At 68.0% G+C, this 26,616-nt stretch overlaps 2 protein-coding genes across 2 annotated transcripts; both read right to left on the reverse strand.

Moving 5' to 3' along the window:
- Nucleotides 1-2,783: 2,783 nt before the first annotated feature.
- PPP4C (protein phosphatase 4 catalytic subunit) lies at nucleotides 2,784-11,024 on the reverse strand. Its single transcript, XM_062600948.1, has 9 exons — nucleotides 10,765-11,024; nucleotides 8,048-8,149; nucleotides 7,888-7,939; nucleotides 7,692-7,742; nucleotides 6,409-6,512; nucleotides 6,134-6,305; nucleotides 4,652-4,778; nucleotides 4,250-4,439; nucleotides 2,784-3,404 (listed from the first exon to the last, which is right to left on the reverse strand). The coding sequence occupies exons 2-9, from the start codon at nucleotides 8,143-8,145 to the stop codon at nucleotides 3,275-3,277; spliced, it is 924 nt and encodes a 307-aa protein (XP_062456932.1). The 5' UTR covers nucleotides 8,146-8,149; nucleotides 10,765-11,024; the 3' UTR covers nucleotides 2,784-3,274.
- Nucleotides 11,025-12,039: 1,015 nt separating this feature from the next.
- On the reverse strand, nucleotides 12,040-25,345 carry ALDOA (aldolase, fructose-bisphosphate A). Its single transcript, XM_062600947.1, has 9 exons — nucleotides 25,275-25,345; nucleotides 22,663-22,791; nucleotides 19,893-20,104; nucleotides 17,568-17,622; nucleotides 16,711-16,871; nucleotides 15,706-15,789; nucleotides 15,419-15,593; nucleotides 13,178-13,377; nucleotides 12,040-12,268 (listed from the first exon to the last, which is right to left on the reverse strand). The coding sequence occupies exons 2-9, from the start codon at nucleotides 22,772-22,774 to the stop codon at nucleotides 12,173-12,175; spliced, it is 1,095 nt and encodes a 364-aa protein (XP_062456931.1). The 5' UTR covers nucleotides 22,775-22,791; nucleotides 25,275-25,345; the 3' UTR covers nucleotides 12,040-12,172.
- Between the last annotated feature and the right edge of the window lie 1,271 nt (nucleotides 25,346-26,616).

The raw sequence follows: 26,616 nt of genomic DNA on the forward strand, positions 1-26,616 counted from the left end.
GAACGGCCCCGCCGCGGACCGCCAATGGGCGCGCGCCTTGCTGCCGGGCGCCGCCGGCGGGGGCCAATGGGCGAGCGCCTTGCATGGCCGGGCGGGGAGGGGGAAGGCGGGCAGGGGCGGAGCCGCCGAAGCCAGCGCCGCCATCTTGGGTGAGGGCAGAGTGTGCGGGGGGGGGGTGGGCGGGCTTAAAGGGGCCGCCGGGCAGCAGGCGGCGCCCTAGCAACGGCCCCTAGCAACCAGCCCTATAGGCCCCACGGCCCTATAGACCTCCCTGTTCCTCCTGCCGCTCTACAGTACCCCGCAACCCCCTATAGCCCCCCCATACCTCCTAGAGGGGCTCTATAACCCTCAGCAACCTCCCCCCATAACTCCCTAGAGCCCCTATAGGGGTTCTATAGCCCCCCGCAGCCCCCTCCTGCCGCTCCGAAAGCCGCTATAGGCCGCCTGAACTCCTATAGGCCCCCAGTAACTTCCCTATAGGCTCCTGCCAACCCCCGGGTTTTCTTCCCGTAGGCGCCTACAGCCTCCATACGTCCCCTCTCTGCCCCCCATACGTCCCTGCAGCCCTTCTCTAGACCCCCATAGCTCTCCCACAAGCATGATGCCGCGTGAGCCACGGCCCCTCTATAGGCCCCGTCACCCTCTATAGGCTCCACAACCCCCCGTAAGTCCTACGAGTTCCCTCTGAGTCCCTATAGGCCCTATACGTCCCTCGTACGTTCCCTGCCACCCGCCGTAGCTGTGCTATAGCTCCCACAGAGCCCCTGGGCACCTCCTATAGGTCCCCCCCACAAACACCCCGTTCCTCCCTTTAACCCCCTATAGCCCCTATACCCCACCCTCATATATACAACCCCCTATACGGGGGCTACAACCCCTGTAGAGTTCCTACGCACCCATTATAGCGGCCCTACAGCAGCGTTTCTCCCCTACGACCTCCTAGAGCCCCCCCACACCTCCTATAGGCTCCCTGCACCCTCCTCTGCCCCCTATATGTCCATAGGTGCCCTACAACTCCCCCATATGCCTCCTCTAAGCCCCCTATGCACCTCCTGCAGCCGCCTGCCGCCCTCAGGCAGCCCCTATAGGAGCCTCCCAGGGCCCCTATAGGCCGCCCTGCGACCCCCCATACAGCCCCTATACGTCCCCCCCACCCCGGGCCCTACACAAGCCCCTATAGCCTCCGCCGCCCCTTTAAGACACTGGAGAGGGGCGGGGCCATAACACCCCCCCCACCGCTCCCATTGGCTCCTGCCACCCACCAATGGGGGAGGGTTCAGGGGTGGGGAGGGCGGGGCTAAGCAGGGCGGGGGCGTGGCCAGCCCCCCAAGGGGGTGTGGCCTGAGGAGGGGGCAGGGCCAAGGAGCTGCCGCTGGGAGGGGGGCGTGGCTTTGAGAAAGGGTGGGGCCAAATGGGCGGGGCTTCCACTCGGGCAGGGCGGAGCTTAAAGGAGGGGCGGGGCCAAGGCAGCCCGGACGCCTGGGCCCCTTGGTGTGTGGGGGGGAGGGGGGGGAGGTCACCCACTCTACACTTTTTGTTTCGCTTTTTTTCCTATTTTTATTACAATTTTGCAGAATTTTGCAGGTTTTTTTTTCTCTCTTTTTTTTTCTCTTTTTTTATCTAAAAGGAGCAGAAAGAGCGTCCAGAAAAAAAAAATATACATATATAACCCCGAAACCCCCCGGTTTCAGCCCAAAAAGCGTGCCGGCGGGGAAGGGGGGGGGTGGGGTCACACGTGTCACCCCCGGGGGGCAACACGGGAGGGGACACACGTGACCCCGGCCACAGAAGGGACACGTGTGGCCCCAGTCAATGACACACGTGTCCCACGGAGCAACACGGGAGGGGACACGCGTGACCCCGGCCACAGAAAGGACACGTGTGGCCCCCGGGGCGACACGGGAGGGGACACGTGTGACTCAGCCAAAGGAAGGACACACGTGTCCCCTGGGGCGACACAGGAGGAGACACGCGTGACCCTGGCCACAGAAAGGACACGCGTGGCCCCCAGGGTGACACGGGAGGGGACATGTGTGACCCCAGCCAAAGGAAGGACACGCGTGGCCCCTGTGGCGACACGGGAGGGGACACGCGTGACCCCGGCCAGTAGGAGAAGGACATGCGTGGCCCCCAGGGCGACACAGGAGGGGACACGCGTGGCCCCAGCCAGTAGAAGGACACGTGTGGCCGCCAGGGGCGACACGGGAGGGGACACGCGTGGCCCCAGGCCAACATGGGTGGGGTCACGCGTGACCCCGGCCAATAGGAGAAGGACACGTGTGACCCCCGGGGCGACACGGGAGGGGACACGCGTGACCCCAGCCAAAAGGAGGACACACGTGTCCCCTGGGGCGACACGGGGAGGCGACACATGTGGCTGCAGCCAATAGGACAAGAACATACGTGTCCCCCAGGGTGACACAGGATCCGACACATGTGTCCCCAGCCAATAGGATAAGAACATGTGTTCCCCAGGGTGACACGGGAGGCGACATGTGTGTCCCTGGCATATAGGACAAGAACATATGTGCCCCCCAGGGCGACATGGGAGGGGACACACGTGTCCCTAGCCAATAGGAGGACTCACGTGTGCCCTGGAGCGACACGGGAGGCGACACGCATGTCCCCAGCCAACAGAAGGACACACATGTGCCCCGTGGGGCAACACGGGAGGCAACACACGTGTCCCCAGCCAATAGGACAAGAACATACGTGTCCCCCAAGGCGACATGGGAAGGGACACGCGTGTCCCCAGCCAACAGGACAAGAACATACGTGACATGGAAAGGGACACGCGTGTCCCCAGCCAACAGGACAAGAACATACGTGTCCCCCAGGGCGACACGGGAAGGGACACGCGTGTCCCCAGCCAACAGGACAAGAACATACGTGTCCCCCAAGGCGACACGGGAAGGGACACGCGTGTCCCCAGCCAACAGGACAAGAACATACGTGGCCCCAGAACGACATGGAAAGGGACACGTGTGTCCCCAGCCAACAGGACAAGAACATACGTGTCCCCCAGGGCGACACGGGAGGCGACACGCGTGTCCCCAGCCAACAGGACAAGAACATACGTGTCCCCCAGGGCGACACGGGAGGCGACACGCGTGTCCCCGGCCAACAGAAGGACGCACGCGTCCCCTCCGAGCGCGACACGCGTGTCCCCGGCCAACGAGAGCCCCGGCGGGGAAGGCGGCGGGGAGGGGGCCGGGCGCGTGTGCGTGTCCGTCCGTCCGTCCGTCCGCCCCCCCCCCCCGGGATCACGCGGGGCTCACAGGAAGTAGTCGGCCACGGGCTTCTTGGAGGGGATCCCGCGGGTCTCCTGCGGCGCCGCCTCGAAGATGATGAACTCCTTCTGCAGGTGCTCGTCCAGCTCCAAGATGGCCGCCACGTTGCCACACCTGCGGGGGGGGGGACACACGGGACACGGGGGGGGGGGACATGGGACACGGGGGGGGGGGGGGACACGGCGTCAGCCACGGGCCCCCCGGCGCGCGCACACGCGCGGCCTCGGTCGCGTCGCCCGATCCCGGTCGGCGTCACCCGCTTTCCTGCTCGAGCGGGCGGCTGACGGGACCGGTCTCGGCCCCGTCACCCGGTCGGCGTCACCCGATCCCTGCTCGACGTCACCCAGGCGAGCGGCCTCGGCCCTGTCACCCGCTCGCGTCACCCGATTCCCTGGGGACAGCTCAGATCCTGTCCTCGGCCCCGTCACCCGTTTTCCTACTCGATCGGGCGACTGACGGGACCGGTCTCGGCCCCATCACCCGATCCCGGTCAGTGTCACCCGATCCCTGCTTGACGTCACCCAAGCGAGCGGCCTCGGCCCTGTCACCCGCTCGCGTCACCCGATTCCCTGGGGACAGCTCAGCTCCCGTCCTCGGTGACGTCACCCGATCCTCGGTGACGCCTCCGACCGCTGTCTTTGGTCACGCCCCCCCGAGCCCCGGTGACAGCTCAGATCCCCGTCCTGGGTCACGTCCCCCGATCCCCGTCCTTGCTCGTGTCACCTGATCCCCGGTGACACCTCAGATCTCCTTCTTGGCCGCGTCACCCAACCCTTGGTGACATTTCCATCCCCGCCCTCGGCCGCGTCACCCGCTTCCCCCGGCGACGCCTCCGATCCTCGTCTTCGCTCCCGCGTGTGTCCCCCCCGCCGCGTGTCCGTCTGTCCCCCCCCCGCCCGCCGCGTGTCCGTCTGTCCCCCCCCCCCCCCCCCCCCCCCCCCCCCCCCCGGCGCCCTCACCGGTAGCAGTAGTTGGGGGCCGACCACACGGTGAGGACGGTCTCGCCGAAGTGCCACTTGTAGCCCTCCATGACGAGCTGGTGCGCGCGGCAGATCATGTCGATGTCGTTGGCCGCGTTGAACTGCGCCACCACGTCGCTGCCGAACAGGTAGCCGGCGCCGCGCGGCGACACGCCCCAGCCCGTGGTGTCTGCCGGGGCACACGCGTGTGCGCGTGTCAGCCGCACCGGCGCGCGCACACGCACACGCACACGCGCGCGGGTGTAGGCGTCAACCGCGCAAACGAGGGAAAGGGTCGGGGTGGGGGCGGCGCGCGGTCGCCGGAGAAGCGGCCGGGGGCTCCGCCGGCACCACGCGTGCGCTTAGCGTGCTCTTAGCGTGTGCTTAGCGTGCGCCGCCTACCTTCGGGGTCGGACCAGAGCAGGTCGCACATGGGGCCGTCGTGGGGCACCTCCTGCTTGCGGTCGATGGTGCGGATCTGGTCCAGCGTCTGGATGGAGGGCGAGAGGCCCCCGTGCACGCAGAAGATCTGCGGGGCGGGCATCACGCGTGCGCTTAGCGTGTGCCGAGCGCGCGCCTGCCCCACAGCCCCCCCCCCCCCTCCACCCGACCGACCTCCGTGTCGCCGTGGGGCAACTCCAACGTGCTGCACGGCCCCAAGGCCTCGCGGCTGCGTGGACTGGGCACGTGACATGTGTGCTTAGCGTGTGCTTAGCGTGTGCTTAGCGTGTGCTTAGCGTGTGCAGCACGCCCAGACTCCAGGAACGCAGAAGAGCAACCCAAATGCCTTGGGGCAGCCCAGATAAACACTGGGAGGTCCTGGGGGCAGGACACCGCACATAGCACCTGTGTGCTTAGCGTGTGCTTAGCGTGTGCAGCACACTCAGACCCCCAGGAACACGCAAGAGTGACCAAAATGCCATGGGGCAGCTGGATGGACACAGAAGAGACCCCAGGTGGCACGGCAGGACACACAACACCCATGTGCTTAGCATGTGCTTAGCATGTGCAGCACACCCAGACCCCAGGAACACAGAATAGCAACCCAGATACCTCGGAGCAGCTGGACAGACACACAGGAGGCCCCAGAGGGCACGACAGGGCACACAGCTCCCATGTGCTTAGCATGTGCTTAGCATGTGCAGCACGCCCAGACCCCAGGAACGCAGAAAAGCGACCCAGATGCCTTGGGGCAGCCCATGTGGACACAGAAAAGGCCCCAGGCGGCACAGAAGGGCACACAACACCCGTGTGCTTAGAGTGTGCTTAGCGTGTGCAGCACACCCAGACCCCAGGAACGCAGAAGAGCGACCCAGACGCCTCAGGGCAGCCCAGACGGACACAGAAGAGGCCCTGGGCAGCACAGCAGGACACAAAACACCCGTGTGCTTAGCGTGTGCTTAGCATGTCCAGCACACCCAGACCCCAGGAACGCAGAAGAGCGACCCAGATGCCTCAGGGCAGCCCAGACGGACACAGAAGAGGCCCTGGGCAGCACAGCAGGACACAAAACACCCGTGTGCTTAGCGTGTGCTTAGCATGTGCAGCATGCCCAGACCCCAGGAACGCAGAAGAGCGACCCAGACGCCTCAGGGCAGCCCAGACGGACACAGAAGAGGCCCTGGGCAGCACAGCAGGACACAAAACACCCGTGTGCTTAGCGTGTGCTTAGCGTGTGCTTAGCGTGTGCAGCATGCCCAGACCCCAGGAACGCAGAAGAGCGACCCAGACGCCTCAGGGCAGCTGGACAGACCCAGAAGAGACCCCGGAGGGCACGACAGAGCACAGAGCCCCCCCAGTGCGCTTAGCGTGTTCTTAGCGTGCGCCGCCCTCGGAGACCCCCGCGGAGGGAGCGGGGGCCGGGGCGGGGGGGGGGGGTCTCACCTTGCCGTCGATGATGGCCGAGAGGCTGAGGTAGTCGAAGATCTCGGTGCAGTAGCGCCAGACGGTGACGGAGCCGTACTTGCGCAGGCACTCGTCGTAGAAGCCGTACACCTGCGTGATCTGCCGGCTCTCGTGGTTGCCCCGGATCAGCGTGATGCGGTCGGGGTAAGCGCACCTGCGACGCCCGGACGCCTGGGTCCCTCCTCAGCCCGGACGCCTGGGCCCGCCCCCAATGCCCCCCTCCCCCCCCCCCCCTCCCCACCCCGAGGGTCCCAACCTTGAGGGCGAGGAGCAGCAGGAAGGTCTCGACGCTGTAGAAGCCCCGGTCCACGAAGTCGCCCATGAACAGGTAGTTGGTCTCGGGGACGTCGCCCCCCACCTGCGGGGGTGATTAGGGAAAGGGGGTAATTAGGAGCTGGGGGGGGGGCAATTAGGACCTGGGGGGGGGCAGTTGGAGGGGAGCATTTGGGGGCAAATAGGGCAGCTTGGGGGCGGTTGCGGGGGCTGTTTGGGGTTCAGAGGGTAATTAGGGGCCATGGGGGCTGTAAGCGGGTCTGTTTGGGGCGGGGGGGGGGGCAATTAGCGGGGCTGTTTGGGGCGGGGGGGCAATTAGCGGGGCTGTTTTGGGGCGGGGGGGGCAATTAGCGGGGCTGTTTGGGGCGGGGGGGGGCAATTAGCAGCTATGGGGCAATTAGAGGAGCAATTAGCAAGCAGTTAGGGACCAGAAAAACAATTTGGAGACCTATTTGGGGCTGGGGGGGGGTCAATCAGGGGGGTAATTAGGGGTCATAGGGCAACTAGGGAGGGCAATTAGGCACTGAGGGGCAATTAAGTGGATAATTAGCGCCAGAAAAAGCAATTGGGGGGCGGGGGGACATTTAAGGCTGGGGGAACAATTAGTTATCAGAAAGGGTAATTACAGGAGTAATTATACCCACAGGCTAATTAGGGTCTGGGGGGGCAATTTAGAGGGGTAATTAAGGGCCCTGGAGCAATTAGGAGTTGGCTGGGGCAACTAGGGGGGCAATTAGGGCTAATGGGGGGATAACTGGGGGCAGTTAGGGGCTGGGGGGTAATTAGCGGAGTAAATTGGGGGGGGGCAATTATACACCAGGAAAATTTAGGAGTAATCAAGTAGCAATTAAAAACAGGGGGGGGGGTGTAATTATCAGGGTAATTAGTGATCAGAGAACAATTAGCTGCAATGGGGGGGGGCAATTGGGCCTACAAAGAGCAAATTAACAGGGGCAATTAGAAGCTGTGGGGGGCAACTGAGGTCACCAGAAATAATCTCGGAGCTGGAGATTAATTAGGGGGGCAATTAGGCCCCTGGGGGGGGCAATTAAGGGGGGTAATTAAGCATAAAGGCCAGTGAAGTGAGCAAATAACAACGAACAACTAAAAACAACAATAACAGTTTGAAATAAATAATGACTAAAGAGACAATAAACAATTAAGCAGCGGTAATTAAATACGGAAGGGAACAATCAGGCTGGGGGAGGTAATTAAGATGGCGGGGGGCAATTAGCAGGGGGTAATTAGCAAGGGAGCAACTCACCCGGAAAAGCTCCTTGAGGTCGTAAAACTGCCCGTGGATGTCGCCACACACCTGCAAGGGGCGAAACGGAGCGGCTGAGAGGAGCAAATCCGCCCCCAATTAACCCCCCCAGCGTCTAATTACCCCCGCCCGTGTTTAATTACCTCCCCCCCCTCCAAAGCATCTAATTACCCCCCCTCTAACGGCCGCCGCTCACCGTCACGGGCGAATCCACCCGCTGCACGTTGCTCTCCTCCACCAGGATCTCCCTGCGGGACGGCGCCTCGTCAGATGGGTTAATTGCCCCGCCGCGGGGTTAATTAACCCCCCCAAGGGGTTAATTAATTGCCCCCCGCCCCTCCTCCCCCCCAGCATACCTGGCCTTGGCGCACAGGGCCTTCACCTCGCTCTCCTTGATGAGTTCGCAGCGCCGGAGCTGCTCGATCTGCCGGTCGAGGTCGCTCGGCTCCCCCATGGCCCTGCCCCGGGGCGGGGGGGGGGGCAATTAACCGTTAATTAACCCCCCCTAATTACCCTGCATCTTAATTGCCCCCTTTTTGTCTTAATTGCCCCTCTTCTGGCCCGGTTTGAGGTGCTCGGTGCAGGCAAACAGCGCCCCCGAGACCTCAGTTACCCCCTCCCAGAGCCCCCAACTGCCCCCCCCCGAGACCTGTTATCCCCCCCAGGACCCCCAATTGCCCCCCCAGGGCCCCCAACTGCCCCCCCAGAGACCTGTTACCCCCCCCCAGAACCCCCAACTGCCCCCCTAGAGACCTCAGTTACCCCCCAGGACCCCCAGCTGCTCCCCAGAGCCCCCAGTTACCCTCCAGGACCCCCAACTGCCCCCCCAGAGACCTCAGTCACCCCCTCAGACTCCCCAACTACCCCCTGGAGACCTCAGTTACCCACCAAAGACCCTCAATTGCCCCCCTAGAGAACTCAGTTACCCCCCAGGGCCCCCAACTGCTCCCCTGAGCCCCCAGTTACCCCTCAGGACCCCCAACTGCCCCCCAGAGACCTCAGTCACCCCCTCAGGCTCTCCAACTACCCCCCAGAGCCCCCAGTTACCCCCCAGGACCCCCAACTGCCCCCCTAGAGACCTCAGTCACACCCCAGGACCCCCAACTGCTCCCCAGAGCCCCCAGTTACCCCTCAGGACCCCCAACTGCCCCCCCCAGAGACCTCAGTCACCCCCTCAGGCTCCCCAACTACCCCCCAGAGCCCCAGTTACCCCCCAGGACCCCCAACTGCCCCCCTAGAGACCTCAGTCACACCCCAGGACCCCCAACTGCTCCCCAGAGCCCCCAGTTACCCCTCAGGACCCCCAACTGCCCCCCCAGAGACCTCAGTTACCCACCAAAGACCCTCAATTGCCCCCCTAGAGAACTCAGTTACCCCCCAGGACCCCCAACTGGTCCCCCTAGAGACCTCAGTTACCCGCCAGGGCCCCCAACTGCTCCCCAGAGCCCCCAGTTACCCCTCAGGACCCCCAACTGCCCCCCAGAGACCTCAGTCACCCCCTCAGGCTCTCCAACTACCCCCCAGAGCCCCCAGTTACCCCCCAGGACCCCCAACTGCCCCCCTAGAGACCTCAGTCACACCCCAGGACCCCCAACTGCTCCCCAGAGCCCCCAGTTACCCCTCAGGACCCCCAACTGCCCCCCCAGAGACCTCAGTCACCCCCTCAGACTCCCCAACTACCCCCTGGAGACCTCAGTTACCCACCAAAGACCCTCAATTGCCCCCCTAGAGACCTCAGTTACCCGCCAGGGCCCCCAACTGCTCCCCAGAGCCCCCAGTTACCCCTCAGGACCCCCAACTGCCCCCCTAGACACCTCAGTCACCCCCCAGGACCCCCAACTGGTCCTAGAGACCTCAGTCGCCCCCCAGAGCCCCCACCTGCCCCCGGAGACCTGTTGCCCCCCAGAGCCCCCAGTTACCCCCCAGGACCCCCAACTGGCCCCTAGAGATCTCAGTCACCCTCCAGGGCCCCCAACTACCCCCCCCAGAGCCCCCAGTTACCCACGAGAGCCCCCACCTGCCCCCCAGAGACCTCAGTTACCCCCCAGGGCCCCCAACTGCCCCCCAGAGCCCCCAGTTACCCCCAAGACCTCAGTCACCCCCCAGGGCCCCCAACTGCCCCCCAGAGTCCTCGGTCACTCCTCAGGACCCCCAACTGCCCCCCCAGAGACTTCAGTCACTCTCCAGGGCCCCCAACTGCCCCCCCAGGACCCCCAACTGGCCCCCCAGAGACTTTAGCCACTCTCCAGGGCCCCTAGCTGCCCCCCATGACCCCCAACTGCCCCCCAGAGTCCTCAGTCACCCCCCCAGGACCCCCAACTGGCCCCCCAGAGACTTTAGTCACTCTCCAGGGCCCCCAACTGCCCCCCAGGACCCCCAACTGGCCCCCCAGAGTCCTCAGTCGCCCCCCAGGACCCCCAACTGGCCCCCCAGAGACTTTAGCCACTCTCCAGGGCCCCTAGCTGCCCCCCATGACCCCCAACTGCCCCCCAGAGTCCTCAGTCGCCCCCCAGGACCCCCAACTGGCCCCCCAGAGTCTTTAGTCACTCTCCAGGGCCCCCAACTGCCCCCCCAGGACCCCCAACTGCCCCCCAGAGTCCTCAGTCGCCCCCCAGGACCCCCAACTGGCCCCCCAGAGACTTTAGCCACTCTCCAGGGCCCCCAACTGCCCCCCCAGGACCCCCAACTGCCCCCTCGAGTCCTCAGTCACCCCCCAGGACCCCCAACTGGCCCCCCAGAGACTTTAGCCACTCTCCAGGGCCCCTAGCTGCCCCCCAGGACCCCCAACTGCCCCCCAGAGTCCTCAGTCGCCCCCCAGGACCCTCAACTGGCCCCCAGAGTCCTCAGTCACCCCCCAGGACCCCCAACTGCCCCCCCAGGCCCCAGTATCGCCCCTCCCAGCCGCCCTCGGCGCCCCTAGTTGCCCCTCCAGACCCCCAAGTGCCCCCAACCCCCCCCGGTTCCCCCCCAAGTGTCTGCGAACCCCCTGAGCGCCCCCCCGGCGCCCCCTAAACCCCCTCGTTTGCCCCCAAATCGCCCCCCGAGCCCCCCCCCGAGCCGCCGCGGGTCGCACCCGGCCGCGACCGTCCCCCGCCGCCGCCGCCGCGCGTCACTTCCGGGCCGCGGCCCCGCCGGAAGCGGAAGTGCCGCGAGGATCCCGCCCCGCCCCGCGGCCTAGAGACGAGGCGGGCGGGCGGGGCGGAAGTGACGCCTGGGAGGAGGAGGTGCCTGCGGGCGTGACGTCACGGGGGGGCGAGGGGAGGTCGCGGGGGGTGGTGGAAGGGGGGCGCGCTCGGACGCCTGGGCCCTTCGCAGGTGCCTGGGGCCCTGCGGGCTATGGATACCCCCCCCATCCCCCCCCGGACGCCTGGGCCCCTCGCCCGGACGCCTGGGCTCCCCCCACCCCCACCCCGTCCCCCCCCCCCCGGATGCCTGGGCCCCCCCCCCCACCCCGTCCCCCCCCTTCCCCGGACGCCTGGGCCCCTCGCCCGGACGCCTGGGCTCCCCCCCCCCCCCCGGACGCCTGGGCCCCTCGCCCGGATGCCTGGGCTCCCCCCACCCCCACCCCGTCCTCCCCTTTCCCGGACGCCTGGGCCCCTCGCCCGGATGCCTGGGCTCCCCCACCCCCACCCCGTCCCCCCCTTCCCCGGACGCCTGGGCCCCTCGCCCGGACGCCTGGGCCCCTCGCCCGGATGCCTGGGCCCCACCCCCACCCCGTCCCCCCCTTCCCCGGACGCCTGGGCCCCTCGCCCGGACGCCTGGGCCCCTTGCCCGGATGCCTGGGCCCCACCCCCACCCCGTCCTCCCCTTTCCCGGACGCCTGGGCCCCTCGCCCGGACGCCTGGGCCCCACCCCCACCCTGTCCCCCCCTTCCCCGGACGCCTGGGCCCCTCGCCCGGATGCCTGGGCCCCACCCCCACCCTGTCCCCCCCTTCCCCGGACGCCTGGGCCCCTCGCCCGGACGCCTGGGCTCCCCCCCCTCCCCTGGACGCCTGGGCCCCTCCCCACACCCCGTCCCCCCCTTCCCCGGACGCCTGGGCCCCTCGCCTGGACGCCTGGGCTCCCGTCCCCCCCACCCCGTCCCCCCCTTCCCCGGACGCCTGGGCCCCTCGCCTGGACGCCTGGGCTCCCCCCCCCCTTTCCCGGGACGCCTGGGCCCCTCGCCCGCATGCCTGGGCTGCCCCCCTCCCCCTTGCCCGGACGCCTGGGCCCCTCGCCCGGACGCCTGGGCTCCCCCCACCCCCACCCCATCCCCACCTCTCCCCGGACGCCTGGGCCCCTCGCCCGGATGCCTGGGCTCCCCCCCCCCCTTTCCCCGGACGCCTGGGCCCCCCCAAAAGAACGCAGGTGCGGAGGCAGGCGGGTGTTTTATTGGCCGGAGGCGGCAGGTCGGGGGGGGGGAGGGGGGGAGCGGGCGGAGCCCGGCGGGGGAGAGGGGGCGGGGCCCGGACGCCGGGGCGGGGCCCGGACGCCGGGGCCCCTCAGTAGGCGTGGTTGGAGATGAAGAGGGACTCGCTGGCGGCGGCGCCGGCCGGGCCGCTCGGCGCGTACTTGCCCTGGCAGGCCTGCGAGTTGGCCTGCGGGGCGGGGAGGGGGGGGTGGGCGTGGCACCGGGGGGGAGGGGCCACCGCGGGCCACCACGGGCCACCGGCGGCCACCACCCACGGCCCAACCAGGAGCCACCACCCACGGCCCACCAGGAGCCACCACGGCCCACCGGGAGCCACCACCCACGGCCCAACCAGGAGCCACCAGGAGCCACCACCCACGGCCCATCGGGAGCCACCGCGGGCCACCGGGAGCCACCATGGGCCACCAGGAGCCACCACCCACGGCCCAACCAGGAGCCACCAGGAGCCACCACCCACGGCCCATCGGGAGCCACCGCGGGCCACCGGGAGCCACCACGGGCCACCAGGAGCCACCACCCACAGCCCAACCAGGAGCCACCAGGAGCCACCACCCACGGCCCAACCAGGAGCCACCACCCACGGCCCAACCAGGAGCCACCGCAGGCCACCAGGAACCACCCACGGCCCAACCAGGAGCCACCACCCACGGCCCAACCAGGAGCCACCACCCACGGCCCACCAGGAGCCACCACCCACGGCCCAACCAGGAGCCACCAGGAGCCACCACCCACGGCCCAACCAGGAGCCACCACCCACAGCCCAACAGGAGCCACCAGGAGCCACCACCCACAGCCTACCAGGAGCCACCAGGAGCCACCACCCACGGCCCACCGGGAGCCACCGCGGGCCACCAGGAACCACCATGGGCCACCACCCACGGCCCACCAGGAGCCACGGCCCCGTATCCTCGCGTCCCACCAGGACCCACGTCCCACCAGGACCCACGTCCCCATATCGTCATGTCCCACCAGGACCCAACATCACCGTATCCTCACGTCCCACCAGGACCCACCTTCTCCCCCCTCCCAAGGACCCACCCCACCCCACCCCATCCCACCCCACGTCCCCACGTACCAGGGCGCGCTTGACGTACTCCTCCTGGGCGGCCTTGGTGTTGTCGCGCTTGCCGCCCCAGGCGCGCAGGGCCGAGGCCTGCAGCGCCCGCCCGTACGAGAAGGTGAGGGCCCAGGGCCGCGCCAACGGGCACCGGTTGATGGCGTTGAGGTTCAGCGACGCCTCCTCCTCGCTCTGACCCCCGGACAGGAACGTGATCCCTGCGCGGCCAAGGACGCGGGACGTCGGAGACGCGGGGACGGAGGAGACGTGGCCACGGGGGGCCACCACGCTGGCGGCGCGGAGGGGCTGGTGGCCCACACCGAGGACGTGGGGATGGAGGAGACGTGGCCACGGGGGGCCACCACGCTGGCGGCACGGAGGGGCCGGTGGCCCACCGCCAGGATGTGGGGATGGAGGAGACGTGGCCACGGGGGGCCACCACGCTGGCGGCGCGGAGGGGCCGGTGGCCCACCGCCAGGACGTGGGGATGGAGGAGACGTGGCCACGGGGGGCCACCACACTGCGGCGGGGAGTGGCTGGTGGCCCACCGCCAGGACGTGGGGATGGAGGAGACGTGGCCACGGGGGGCCACCACACTGCGGCGCGGAGGGGCCGGTGGCCCACCGCCAGGATGTGGGGATGGAGGAGACGTGGCCACGGGGGGCCACCACGCTGGCGGCGCGGAGGGGCCGGTGGCCCACCGCCAGGACACGGCGATGGAGGAGACGTGGCCACGGGGGGCCACCACGCTGGCGGCGCGGAGGGGCCGGTGGCCCACCGCCAGGACGTGGGGATGGAGGAGACGTGGCCATGGGGGGCCACCACGCTGGCGGCACGGAGGGGCCGGTGGCCCACCGCCAGGACGTGGGGATGGAGGAGACGTGGCCACGGGGGGCCACCACGCTGGCGGCGGGGAGGGGCCGGTGGCCCACCGCCAGGACGTGGGGATGGAGGAGACGTGGCCACGGGGGGCCACCACGCTGGAGGCGCGGAGGGGCTGGTGGCCCACACCGAGGACGTGGGGATGGAGGAGACGTGGCCACGGGGGGCCACCACGCTGGAGGCGCGGAGGGGCCGGTGGCCCACCGCCAGGACGTCGGGATGGAGGAGACGTGGCCACGGGGTGCCAACACGCTGCGGCGCGGAGGAGGGGCCGGTGGCCCACCGCCAGGACGTGGGGATGGAGGAGACGTGGCCACGGGGGCCACCACACTGCGGCGGGGAGGGGCCGGTGGCCCACCGCCAGGACGTGGGGATGGAGGAGACATGGCCACGGGGGGCCACCACGCTGGCGGCGCGGAGGGGCCGGTGGCCCACCGCCTGGACGTCGGGATGGAGGAGACGTGGCCACGGGGGGCCACCACGCTGGCGGCGCGGAGGGGCCGGTGGCCCACCGCCAGGACGTGGGGATGGAGGAGACGTGGCCACGGGGGGCCACCACGCTGGCGGCGCGGAGGGGCTGGTGGCCCACCCCGAGGACGTGGGGATGGAGGAGACGTGGCCACGGGGGGCCACCACGCTGGCGGCGCGGAGGGGCCGGTGGCCCACCGCCAGGACGTGGGGACGGAGGAGACGTGGCCACGGGGGGCCACCACGCTGGCGGCGCGGAGGGGCCGGTGGCCCACCACAAGGACGCGGCGATGGAGGAGACGTGGCCACGGGGGGCCACCACGCTGGCGGCGTGGAGGGGCCGGTGGCCCACCGCCAGGACGTGGGGATGGAGGAGACGTGGCCACGGGGGGCCACCACGCTGGCGGCGCGGAGGGGCCGGTGGCCCACCGCCAGGACGTGGGGATGGAGGAGACGTGGCCATGGGGGGCCACCACGCTGCAGCACGGAGGGGCCGGTGGCCCACCGCCAGGACGTGGGGATGGAGGAGACGTGGCCACGGGGGGCCACCACACTGGCGGCGCAGAGGGGCCGGTGGCCCACCGCCAGGATGTGGGGATGGAGGAGACGTGGCCATGGGGGCCACCACACTGCGGCGCGGAGGGGCCGGTGGCCCACCGCCAGGATGTGGGGACGGAGGAGACGTGGCCACGGGGGGCCACCACACTGCGGCGCGGAGGGGCTGGTGGCCCACCGCCAGGACGTGGGGATGGAGGAGACGTGGCCACGGGGGCCACCACGCTGGCGGCGCGGAGGGGCCGGTGGCCCACCACAAGGACGCGGCGATGGAGGAGACGTGGCCACGGGGGGCCACCACGCTGGCGGCGCGGAGGGGCCGGTGGCCCGCCGCCGGGCCCCACGGAGGCTCACCGGGGACGGCGGGCGGCACGGTGCGCCGCAGGGCGGTGACGGTTGCCATGGCGATCTCCTCGGGGCTGTACTTCTTGGGACAGGCGTGACCCGCCGTCACCATGTTGGGCTTGAGCAAGGTGCCCTCCAGGTAGACGTGGTGGTCGCTCAACGCCTTGTAGACGGCCGCCAGCACCTGGGGACGCGGCGGGGACAGGTCGGCGGAGGCGGCCGGGGGGACACGGTGGCCGGGGGGACACCATGGGTGGGGGGACACCATGGGTGGGGTGGGGTGGGGACACACCCACCTTCTCCGTGACATACTGGCAGCGCTTCAGGTCGTGGTCACCGTCGGGGAGGATCTCGGGCTCCACGATGGGGACGATGCCGTTCTGTTGGGGACGCTTTAGGGACGCGGGCGGGAGGCGCCTCCGCGCCGCGGAGCTGCTGCCGCAAGGTCCCCGGGCCACCCCGAGGTGGCAGGGAGGTGCCACCAAGGCCACGGCGCAGCTGGGGAGGGCCCCAGGCACCCCAACGTCTCCACGTCCCCCAACGTCTCCTCAGCGTCTCCATGTCTCCTCATCGTCCACGTCCCGACGTCGCCACGTCCCCCAACGCCTGCGTCTCCTCAACATCTCCACGTCCCTCAACGTCTCCTCAGTGTCTCCGTGTCTCCCCATTGTCCACGTCCCGACGTCGCCACGTCCCCCAACGCCTGCGTCTCCTCAACATCTCCACGTCCCTCAACGTCTCCTCAGTGTCTCCGTGTCTCCCCATTGTCCACGTCCCAACGTCTCCATGTCCCTCAACACCTGCATCTCCTCAACATCTCCACGTCCCCCAACATCTCCTCCATGTCTCCATGTCTCTCCATCATCCATGTCCCAACGTCTCCATGTCCCCCCAACGTCTCATCATCCACGTCTCGTCTCCACGTCCAACGTCTCCTCACTGTCTCCATGTCTCTCCATCATCCACGTCCCAACGTCTCCACGTCCCACAACGCCTGCGTCTCCTCAACATCTCCATGTCCCGTCTCCTCACTGTCTCCATGTCTCCCCATCACCCACATCGCAACATCTCCACGTCGCCCAACGTCTCCCCATCACCCACGTCACAACATCTCCACGTCGCCCAACGTCTCCCCATCACCCACGTCGCCCAACGCCTGCGTCTCCTCAACATCTCCATGGCCCTCAACACCTCCTCAGCGTCTCCACGTCTCCCCCCCATCCACGTCCCAACATCTCCACGTCCCACCCGGACCACGGGACGGTGCCACAGGAAGACAGGTGACCCGGCGGGGAACGGACCTGCTGGCAGATGCTGGCGTAGCGGGCGAGGACGTTGGCGTTCTCCATGACGGCGAGGCGCGAGGGCGTGTGCTCCGAGATCTTGAGGACGCAGCGCCACTTGGCGAAGTCGGCCCCGTCCTTCTTGTACTGGGCGCAGCGCTCCATGAGCCCGTCCAGGCCTGGGCAGGCGGGGACACCGTGGCGGGGACGGCGGAGGGGTCGCGGGTGGCATTAGGGAGGCGGGGACGGCGGAGGGGACACGGCGGAGGGGACACGGGTGGGGACGGCGGTGGGGAACACGCAAGGAAAGCCACGGAGGTGACGTCGGGGACGACTCTGGGGACGATTTTATGGACGTGAGGGTGGCTTGGGGGACACGGGGACAGTTTGGGGGACATGGGGACGGTCTGAGGGACACGGGGACGAGGACACGGCCTTGGGGACGCACGGGGGACACAGGGGTGGCTGTGAGGACACAGGAACAACGTTGGGGACCACCTGGGGACGCAAGACACCGCCGCCCCCACCCCACCGCGCCCGCCTTGGGGACACCGGGACCCCCTTGGGGACCTCTTTGGGGACACAGAAAGACCCCTGGAGAACTTCTTAGGAAGGTGAGGACACCCCCCCCGAGGGCATGGGGACACCCTTGGGGACACGGGGACGCCCTCAGGGACCCCTCGAGGGCACGGAGCCACCTTCAGGGCCCCCCCCCCTCCACCTTGGGGACCTCTTAAGGACCTAGGGACACCCCACCACCACCCTGGGGACATGGGGCCACCCTTGGGGCCACCCTCTGAGAGCCGGGGACCCTTCTGGAGACCCAAGGAGCCCCCCGGGGCCACCGTGGGAGAGGGGGGGGGACGGTCACTCACCTTGGGTGGTGGTCTCCCCATTGGTGCCTGCCAGGGGGACAACCCCCTTGTCCACCTTGGGGGAGGGGGGGGGGGGGGACATGGTCACCCGGAGCTGGCCTGGCCCCACGGCCACCTGGGTGCCCCAACGTGTCCCCCCCCCGCCCCCCCGCAACGTCCCTCCGAGCCTACGTTGGCCCCGAATTCCCCGTGTCCCTCAACGTCCCCGTGATCCCTGCGTCTCCTCAACGCCTCCAAGTCCCCCCCCGACGTGTCCCCTCAGCGTCTCCAGGTCCCCTGCTGTCCCCGTGTCCCCTCAATGCTTCCACGTCCCCCCACCACCACCACCAAGGTCCCCCCAAACGTCCCCACGTCTCCTCAACTCCTCCGCGTCCCCCGACGTCTCCACGTTCCCTGGGCACCTTCGCGTCCCCCAACGTCCCCTCAGCGTCTCCACGTCTCCCCAGCACCCGTGTCCCAACATCTCCGCGTCCCCCAACGTCCCTGTGTCTCCTCAACACCTCCATGTCCCCCAACGTTCCTTCAGCATCTCCACGTCTCCCCAACATCCCTGTGTCTCCTCAACACCTCCATGTCCCCCAACGTTCCCTCAGCATCCCAACGTCCAACGTCCGCTCAAGCATCTCCAAGTCTCCCCAGCACCCGTGTCCCAACGTCTCCGCGTCCCCCAACGTCCCTGTGTCTCAACATCTCCACGTCCCCCAACGTTCCCTCAACATCTCCACGTCCAACGTCCCCTCAGCATCTCCAAGTCTCCCCAGCACCCGTGTCCCAACGTCTCCGCGTCCCCCAACGTCCCTGTGTCTCCTCAATATCTCCACGTCCCCCAACGTCCCCTCAGCATCTCCATGTCCAACGTCCCCTCAGCATCTCCAAGTCTCCCCAGCACCCATGTCCCAATGTCTCCGCGTCCCCCAACGTCCCTGTGTCTCCTCAATATCTCCACGTCCTCCAACGTTCCCTCAGCATCTCCATGTTCAACGTCCCCTCAGCATCTCCAAGTCTTCCCAGCACCCGTGTCCCAACGTCTCCGCGTCCCCCAACGTCCCTGTGTCTCCTCAATATCTCCACGTCCCCCAACGTCCCCTCAGCATCTCCACGTCCAACACCCCAACGTCTCTGTGTCCCCGATGTCCCTGCGTCCCCTCGTCTCCACGTCCAACATCCCATCTCCGTGCCCCCGATGTCCCTGCGACCCCTCAACGTCTCCACGTCCCTCCAACATCCCAACGTCTCCGTGTCCCCCATGTCCCTGCGTCCCCTCAACGTCTCCACGTCCAACATCCCAACATCTCCATGTCCCCCATGTCCCTGCGTCCCCTCAACGTCTCCACATCCCTCCAACATCCCAACGTCTCCATGTCCCCCATGTCCCTGCGTCCCCTCAACGTCTCCACGTCCCTCCAACATCCCAACGTCTCCGTGTCCCCGATGTCCCTGCGTCCCCTCAACGTCTCCACGTCCCTCCAACAACCCAACGTCTCCGTGTCCCCCATGTCCCTGCGACCCCTCAACGTCTCCACGTCCCTCCAACATCCCAACGTCTCCGTGTCCCCCATGTCCCTGCGTCCCCTCAACGTCTCCACGTCCCTCCAGCATCACGTCTGTGTTCCCAATGTCCCTGCGTCCTCTCCACGTCTCTACATCCCCAAAGTAGCCTTAACGTCTCCACGTCCCTCCAACATCCCCATATCTCCACCTCCTCAATGTTCCTGCGGCCCCTCAACATCTCCCCGTCCCTCCAATATCCCAGTGTCTCCGTGTCCTCAATGTCCCTGCGTCCTCTCGATGTCTCCACGTCTTCCCAACGTCCCTAAGTCTTCTCAACATCTCCGCATCTCCCAACATCCCCCCGTCTTGCTCCCCACGGTGTCCCTCAACATCTCCATGTCTCCCCAACGTCCCTGCGTCCCCCCAACGTCTCCACGTCTCCCCAACGTCTCCCCAACATCCCTGCATCCCCCCAACGTCTCCCCATCTCCCCAGTGTCTCATCTCCCCAACGTCTCCCCATCTCCCCAACGTCTCCCCATCTCCCCAACGTCTCCCCATCTCCCCAACGTCTCCCAAACGTCCCTGCGTCCCCCCAACGTCTCCCCATCTCCCCAACGTCTCCCAAACGTCCCTGCGTCCCCTCAACATCTCCATAACACCCCTAGGTCCCCCCCCCCAACATCTCCACATCTCCCCAACGCCTCCACACCTCCGCAGCGTCCCACCGACGCCTCCGCGTCCCCCCCCCCCACCACCTCCAACGCCCCCCATCCCTACGTCCTCCCCGCGGGGGCGCCTCCCCCACCCCCACCCCGGGTCCCCGCCGCCCCACCTTGATGCCGACGAGGCCGCCCTTGGCGCGGATGACGGCGGGGAAGGGGCGCCCGTCGTCGGCCTTCTGGTAGAGGGTCTCGTGGAAGAGGATGACGCCGCCGATGCAGGCGTCGACGCGCTGGTCGGCCGTGAAGAGCAGCTGGCGGTACCAGCGGCGGTTCTCCTCCGTGTTCTCCGCCCCCACCGAGCTCAGGCGCTTGGCGATGCTGCCTGCGCCGGGGACGCCCGCGTCACCCTTGGCGGGGCTCCCCGGGGGCATCTGGGGCCACCCGGGGCCACCCAGGAACCCCCAGTGACACCCATGGGCACCCTGGTGGCACCCACATTCCCATTGCACCCAGTGCTGACAGCGTTGGCACCGCTCCCAGTGGCACCTGGGGCCACCAGGAACCCCCAGTAGCACCTGGTGACACCCATGGGCACCCTGGTGACACCCACGTTCCCATTGCACCCAGTGCTGACAGCGTTGCCATCGCTCCCAGTGGCACCTGGGGCAGCTGGTGGCCTCCCAGTGGCACCTGGGGCCACCCAGGAACCCCCAGTAGCACCCATGGGCACCCTGGTGGCACCCACGTTCCTGTTGCACCCAGTGCTGACAGCGTTGGCACCGCTCCCAGTGGCACCTGGGGCACCTGGGGCCACCAGGAACCCCCAGTAGCACCTGGTGACACCCATGGGCACCCTGGTGACACCCACGTTCCCGTTGCACCCAGTGCTGACAGCGTTGGCACCGCTCCCAGTGGCACCTGGGGCAGCTGGTGGCCTCCCAGTGTCACCTGGGGCCACGCAAGAACCCCCAGTGACACCCATGGGCACCCTGGTGGCACCCACGTTCCCATCGCACCCAGTGCTGACAGGGTTGGCACCGCTCCCAGTGGCACCTGGTGGCCTCCCAGTGGCACTTGGGGCCACCCAGTAACCCCCAGCAGCACCCAGTGGCACTCATGGGCACCCTGGTGGCACCCACGTTCCCATCGCACCCAGTGCTGACAGGGTTGGCACCGCTCCCAGTGGCACCTGGTGGCCTCCCAGTGGCACTTGGGGCCACCCAGTAACCCCCAGCAGCACCCAGTGGCACTCATGGGCACCCTGGTGGCACCTACGCTCCCACTTCACCCAGTGCCGTTAGAGTTTGCCGCCTCCCAGTGCTCCCAGTAGCACCTGGGGCCACCTGGTGACCTCCCAGTGTCACCTGGGGTCGCCCACTGTCACCCCAGTGTCACCCAGGCTCCCAGCGTGGCCAGGGGTTGCAGCGCTCCCAGTATCACCTGGGGCCACCCAGTGCCCTCCCAGTAGCTTCAAGTGCCGCCTCCTGTTCTCCCAGTGCCTCCCAGTCCTCACCATCATCACCCAATGTCACTTAGATCCTTCCCAGTGTCACCCAGTAGCCCCCGATCCTTTTCCAGTGCCTCCCAGTATTCCCCAGTGTCACCCAATGCCCCGATCTCCCTCCGGTGCCCTCCCCAGTTCTCTCCCAGTGCCCCCCCCAAGCACCTCCCAGTACCTCCTGTTGCTTTCCAGTATCACCCTGTGTACTCCACTGTCTCCCAGTATCACCAGTCATTCCCAGTGCCTCCCAATGCCCTCCCAGTAGCTCTCCAGTGATGTCCTAATCCTGCTCCATGGTTACCCAGTTCTCCTCACACCACTCCCAGTCCCCTCCCAGTATCCCCGTCCCCTCCCAGCGCCCCCCACTGCTCCTACTCCATTTCCAGTGGCTACCACTACTGCCCAGTATCATCCAGTCCCCTCCCAGTGCTCCCAGTCTCCTCCCAGTTCTCTCCAAACCCACTCCGCTCCCCTCCCAGTGCCCCCAGCCCCCTCCCAGTCCCCCCCAAACCCACCCCACTCCCCTCCCAGTGCTCCCAGCCCTCTCCCAGTGCCCCCCAAACCCACCCCACACCCCTCCCGGTGCTCCCAGTCCCCTCCCAGTGCCCCCCAAACCCACCCCACTCCCCTCCCAGCACCCTCAGCCCCATCCCGGCACCCCCAAACCCACCCCAGCCCCCTCCCAGCGCCCCCAGCCCTCTCCCAGTCCACCCCACTCCCCTCCCAGCCCACCCCATTCCCCTCCCGGCACCCCCACTCCCCTCCAGGCACCCCCCAAACCCACCCCACTCCCCTCCCGGCGCCCCCAGCCCCCTCCCAGTCCACCCCATTCCCCTCCCAGCCCACCCCATTCCCCTCCCGGCACCCCCAGCCCCCTCCCAGTCCACCCCATTCCCCTCCCAGCCCACCCCACTCCCCTCCCGGCACCCCCACTCCCCTCCCGGCACCCCCACTCCCCTCCCGGCACCCCCAGCCCCCTCCCAGTCCACCCCATTCCCCTCCCAGCCCACCCCATTCCCCTCCTGGCGCCCCCAGCCCCCTCCCAGTCCACCCCATTCCCCTCCCAGCCCACCCCACTCCCCTCCCGGCACCCCCAGCCCCCTCCCAGTCCACCCCATTCCCTTCCCAGCCCACCCCACTCCCCTCCCGGCACCCCCACTCCCCTCCTGGCGCCCCCACCCCCCTCCCAGCCCACCCCACTCCCCTCCTGGCACCCCCAGCCCCCTCCCAGTCCACCCCATTCCCCTCCCAGCCCACCCCATTCCCCTCCTGGCACCCCCAGCCCCCTCCCAGTCCACCCCATTCCCCTCCCAGCCCACCCCACTCCCCTCCCGGCACCCCCAGCCCCCTCCCAGTCCACCCCATTCCCCTCCCAGCCCACCCCACTCCCCTCCCGGCGCCCCCAGCCCCCCCCCCCCCCCCCCGGGGCCGGGCCGCACCGGTGGACTCATCGGCGGCGAGGATGCCCTTGCCGGGGGCGACGATGCGCAGGGCGATGTCGGCGAGCTCCTTCTTCTGCTCGGGGCTCAGCGCCGGGTACGGGTGCGGCATGGCGGCGGCGGCGGCGGCTGCGGGGGACGCCGGGGCTCAGCCGCGGGGGGGGGGGGGGGGGGGGGGGGCCGGAGACACCCCCCCTCCCCGCCCCCCCCTCAGCGAGCCCCGCCCCCCCCCCCCCCCGCCCCGCGGGGCCCAGGCGCCCGGGGAACCCCCTCTCCTAACCCAAGGGGCCCAGGCGTCCGGGTGTGGGTGGGGGGGGGGGAGGGAACAGGGACAGGACCTGCGCCCCCCCCCCCCCCCCCACAGGACCCAGGCGTCCGGGGAATCACCACGCCCAAACTAAGGGGCCCAGGCGTCCGGGGATGGGGGGGGGGGGGGGCAGGACCCCTCCTGTGGGACCCAGGCGTCTGGGGATTGGGGGTGGGGGGCAGACCCTTCCTATGGGGCCCAGGCGTCTGGGGATGGGGGGTGGGGGGCAGGACCCATCCTATGGGGCCCAGGCGTCCGGGGATGGGGGGGGGGCAGGACCCCTGCTGTGGGACCCAGGCGTCCGGGGATGGGGGGGGGCAGGACCCCTCCTGTGGGACCCAGGCGTCTGGGGATGGGGGGGGGGCAGGACCCTTCCTATGGGGCCCAGGCGTCTGGGGATGGGGGGTGGGGGGCAGGACCCATCCTATGGGGCCCAGGCGTCCGGGGATGGGGGGGGGGAGGCAGGACCCCTCCTATGGGGCCCAGGCGTCCGGGGATTGGGGGGGGGCAGGACCCCTCCTATGGGGCCCAGGCGTCCGGGGATGGGGGGGTGGGGCAGTGGGGGGGACGATGGGCCCAGGTGTCCGGGTTGGGAAAGTCACCCCGGGTGGGGAGGAGGAGGAAGAGGAGGGGACCCAGGCGTCCGGGGAGGGACCCAGGCGTCCGGGGAGGGGTTGGGGGGCGGGGGGAGGGGGGAGGGGTGGGGGAAGGGACCCGGGCGTCTGGCAGGGAGTCCCCAAGGGCGGCTCAAGGGCAGCAGGAAGGGCCCAGGCGTCCGGGCAGCCCTTCCCCCCCCCCCCCCCACTGGGGCAGGGCAAAGCAGGGGGGGCTCCCCCCAAATCTGCCCCCCACCCTAAACGGCCCCAAATCCCCCTTTCCCCCCCCAAATCTGACTCCTCAGACCCCCAATCTCCCTTTTCCCCCCAAATCTGACCCCTCGGACCCCAAATCCCCCCTTTTCCCCCCAAATCTGACCCCTCGGACCCCAAATCCCCCCTTTTCCCCCCAAATCTGACCCCTCGGACCCCAAATCCCCCTTTTCCCCCACAAATCTGGCCCCTCGGACCCCAAATCCCCCTTTTCCCCCCAAATCTGACCCCTCGGACCCCAAATCCCCCTTTTCCCCCCAAATCTGACCCCTCGGACCCCAAATCCCCCTTTTTCCCCCCAAATCTGACCCCTCGGACCCCAAATCCCCCTTTTTCCCCCCAAATCTGACCCCTCGGACCCCAAATCCCCCTTTTTCCCCCCAAATCTGACCCCTCGGACCCCAAATCCCCCTTTTCCACCCCAAACCTGACCCTCGGACCCCAAATCCCCCTTTTCCACCCCAAACCTGACCCCTCGGTCCCCAAATCCCCCTTTTCCCCCACAAATCTCATCCCTCAGACCACAAATCCCTCATTTTCCCCCCAAATCCGGCCTCTCAGACCCCAAATCCGGCCTCTCAGACCCCAAATCCCCCCTTTTCCACCCCAAATCTGACCCCTCGGACCACAAATCCCCCTTTTCCGCCCCAAATCTGATCCCTCAGAGCCCAAATCTCCCTTTTCTGCCCTAAATCTGACCTCTCAGACCACTAAATCCACCTTTTTAGCCCCAAACCCGCCCCCAACCACCTAAATCCACCTTTTTAGCCCCAAACCCGCAGCCGCGTTCCCCAAAATCCACCTTTTTAGCCCCAAACCTGCCCCCAGCCCTCAAAATCCTCTCTTTTAGCCCCAAACCTGCCCCCAGCCCCCAAAATCCATCTTCTTAGCCCCAAACCTGCCCCCAGCCCCCTAAATCCACCTTTTTAACCTCGAAACTGACCGCAGCCCCTAAATCCACCTTTTTAGCCTCAAACCTGCAGCCCCGTTCCCCAAAAAAACCCTTTTTAGCCCCAAACCTGCCCCCAGCCCTAGAAATCCCCCCTTTTAGCCCCAAACCTGTCCCCAGCCCCCTAAATCTACCTTTTTAGCCCCAAACCTGCCCCCAGCCCCCTAAAGCCCCCCTTTTAGCCCCAAACCTGACCCCAGACCCCTAAACCCACCTTTCTAGCCTCAAGCCTGCCCCAGCTCCCTAAATCCACCTTTTTAGCCCCAAACCTGCCCCCAACCCCCAAAACCCACGTTTTTAGCCCCAAACCTGCCCCCAGCCCCCAAAATCCACCTTTTTAACCCCAAACCTGCAGCCCCGTTCCCCAAAATCCCCCTTTTTAGCCCCCAACCCGCCCCCCGCGTCCCTACGCACCCCGCCAACCCCACACTTGCCCCTAAATCCGCCGTTTTAACCCCAAAATTGCCCCCCTCCCCCCGAGCCCCACCTGGTCTCGCGCCGGGGCTGCAGCACGCGGAAGGGGGCGGGGGGGGGAAGCGCGTGACGTCAGAGCGCGCGGGCGGAAGCGGCGGGAAAGGGCGGGGCGGGGCGGGGCGGGGCGGGGGGGGGGTCTTAAAGGGGCCGCGGCGCGGAGCGCTGAGTCACGGGGCGGGGGGGGGGGGGGGAGGGATTGGGGAGGGGTCTCGAGGGGTTTTTTGGGGGGGGGGTCTCGGCGTTATTTGGGGGGGGTCCGGGGGGGTATTTGGGGTCTCGGGGAGGGTATTTGAGGTTCCAGGGGTATTTGAGGGGGGGTCCTGAGGGGTATTTGAGGGTGCTGGGGGTGGGGTATTTGGGGTGCTGAGGGGTGCCTGGGGGGGTTGAAGGTCCTGGGGGGTATTTGGGGTCCCTGGGGGGTATTTGGGGGTCCCTGAAGGGGTACTTAGAGAGTATTTGGGGTGTCTGGGGGGTATTTAGGGTGTCCTGGGGGGCTATTTGGGGTGTTGAGGGGTGCCCGGGGGGGGGGTTTGAAGGTCCTGGGGGGTATTTGGGGTCCCTGGGGGGTATTTGGGGTCTGTGGGGGTGTCCTGGGGGGGTATTTGGGGTCCCTAGGAGGGTACTTGGGGGGTATTTGGGGTGTCCTGGGGGGGTATTTGGGGTCTCTAGGGGTGTCCTGGGGGGGGGGTATTTGGGGAGTCCTGGGGGGTATTTGGGGTGCTGAAGGGGGGTTGTCCAGGGGGTATTTGGGGTGTCCTGGGGGGGTATTTGGGGTCTCTAGGGGTGTCCTGGGGGGGGTATTTGGGGTGTCCTGGGGGGGGTATTTGGGGTGTCTTGGGGGGTATTTGGGGTGCTGAAGGGGGGTTGTCCAGGGGGTATTTGGGGTGTCCTGGGGAGGGTATTTGGGGTCTCTAGGGGTGTTCTGGGGGGGTATTTGGGGTGTCTTGGGGGGGTATTTGGGGTGCTGAAGGGGGGTTGTCCAGGGGGTATTTGGGGTGTCCGGGGAGGGTATTTGGGGTGCTGAAGGGGGGTGTTCTGAGGGGGGGGGGGAACACACACATCGGGGGGGGGTCTCTGAGGGTTATTTGGGGCCCCGACGTGGGGGGGGGGGGGAAATCAACACAGGGGTGGGGTGTGGGGGGGGGAGGGGAACCCCCACCCTTGGGGGGGGGCCCCCCACCCACCCCCCCGCCCTACTCACCGTGGGGCAGCACCGGGTCCCGCTGCCCCCGGCCCCCCGGGGCCGGCCCTTATCTAGGGCCTCCCCCCCCCCCCCAACCTCCCCTCCTCCGCCGCGACCTTTCCGCCGACCCCTGGCCTTTTCGGGGGGCTAAAAATAGCTCCCCCCCCCCCAC

Source organism: Rhea pennata, unplaced genomic scaffold (assembly GCF_028389875.1).
Source record: "Rhea pennata isolate bPtePen1 unplaced genomic scaffold, bPtePen1.pri scaffold_169, whole genome shotgun sequence".
Classification (NCBI taxonomy): Eukaryota; Metazoa; Chordata; class Aves; order Rheiformes; family Rheidae; genus Rhea; species Rhea pennata.

Excerpts from the sequence above, each read along its gene's own strand:
- ALDOA (XM_062600947.1), bottom strand. The coding sequence starts at position 22,774 with ATGCCGCACCCGTACCCGGCGCTGAGCCCCGAGCAGAAGAAGGAGCTC. Across the intron at positions 15,594-15,705 it reads GCCAGTATGTCACGGAGAAG|GTGCTGGCGGCCGTCTACAA; the intron begins GTGGGTGTGTCC and ends CCGCGTCCCCAG. Across the intron at positions 12,269-13,177 it reads AGTACGTCAAGCGCGCCCTG|GCCAACTCGCAGGCCTGCCA; the intron begins GTACGTGGGGAC and ends CCCGCCCCGCAG.
- PPP4C (XM_062600948.1), bottom strand. The coding sequence starts at position 8,145 with ATGGGGGAGCCGAGCGACCTCGACCGGCAGATCGAGCAGCTCCGGCGC. Across the intron at positions 7,743-7,887 it reads GGGTGGATTCGCCCGTGACG|GTGTGTGGCGACATCCACGG; the intron begins GTGAGCGGCGGC and ends CGCCCCTTGCAG. Across the intron at positions 4,440-4,651 it reads GCTCTGGTCCGACCCCGAAG|ACACCACGGGCTGGGGCGTG; the intron begins GTAGGCGGCGCA and ends GTGCCCCGGCAG.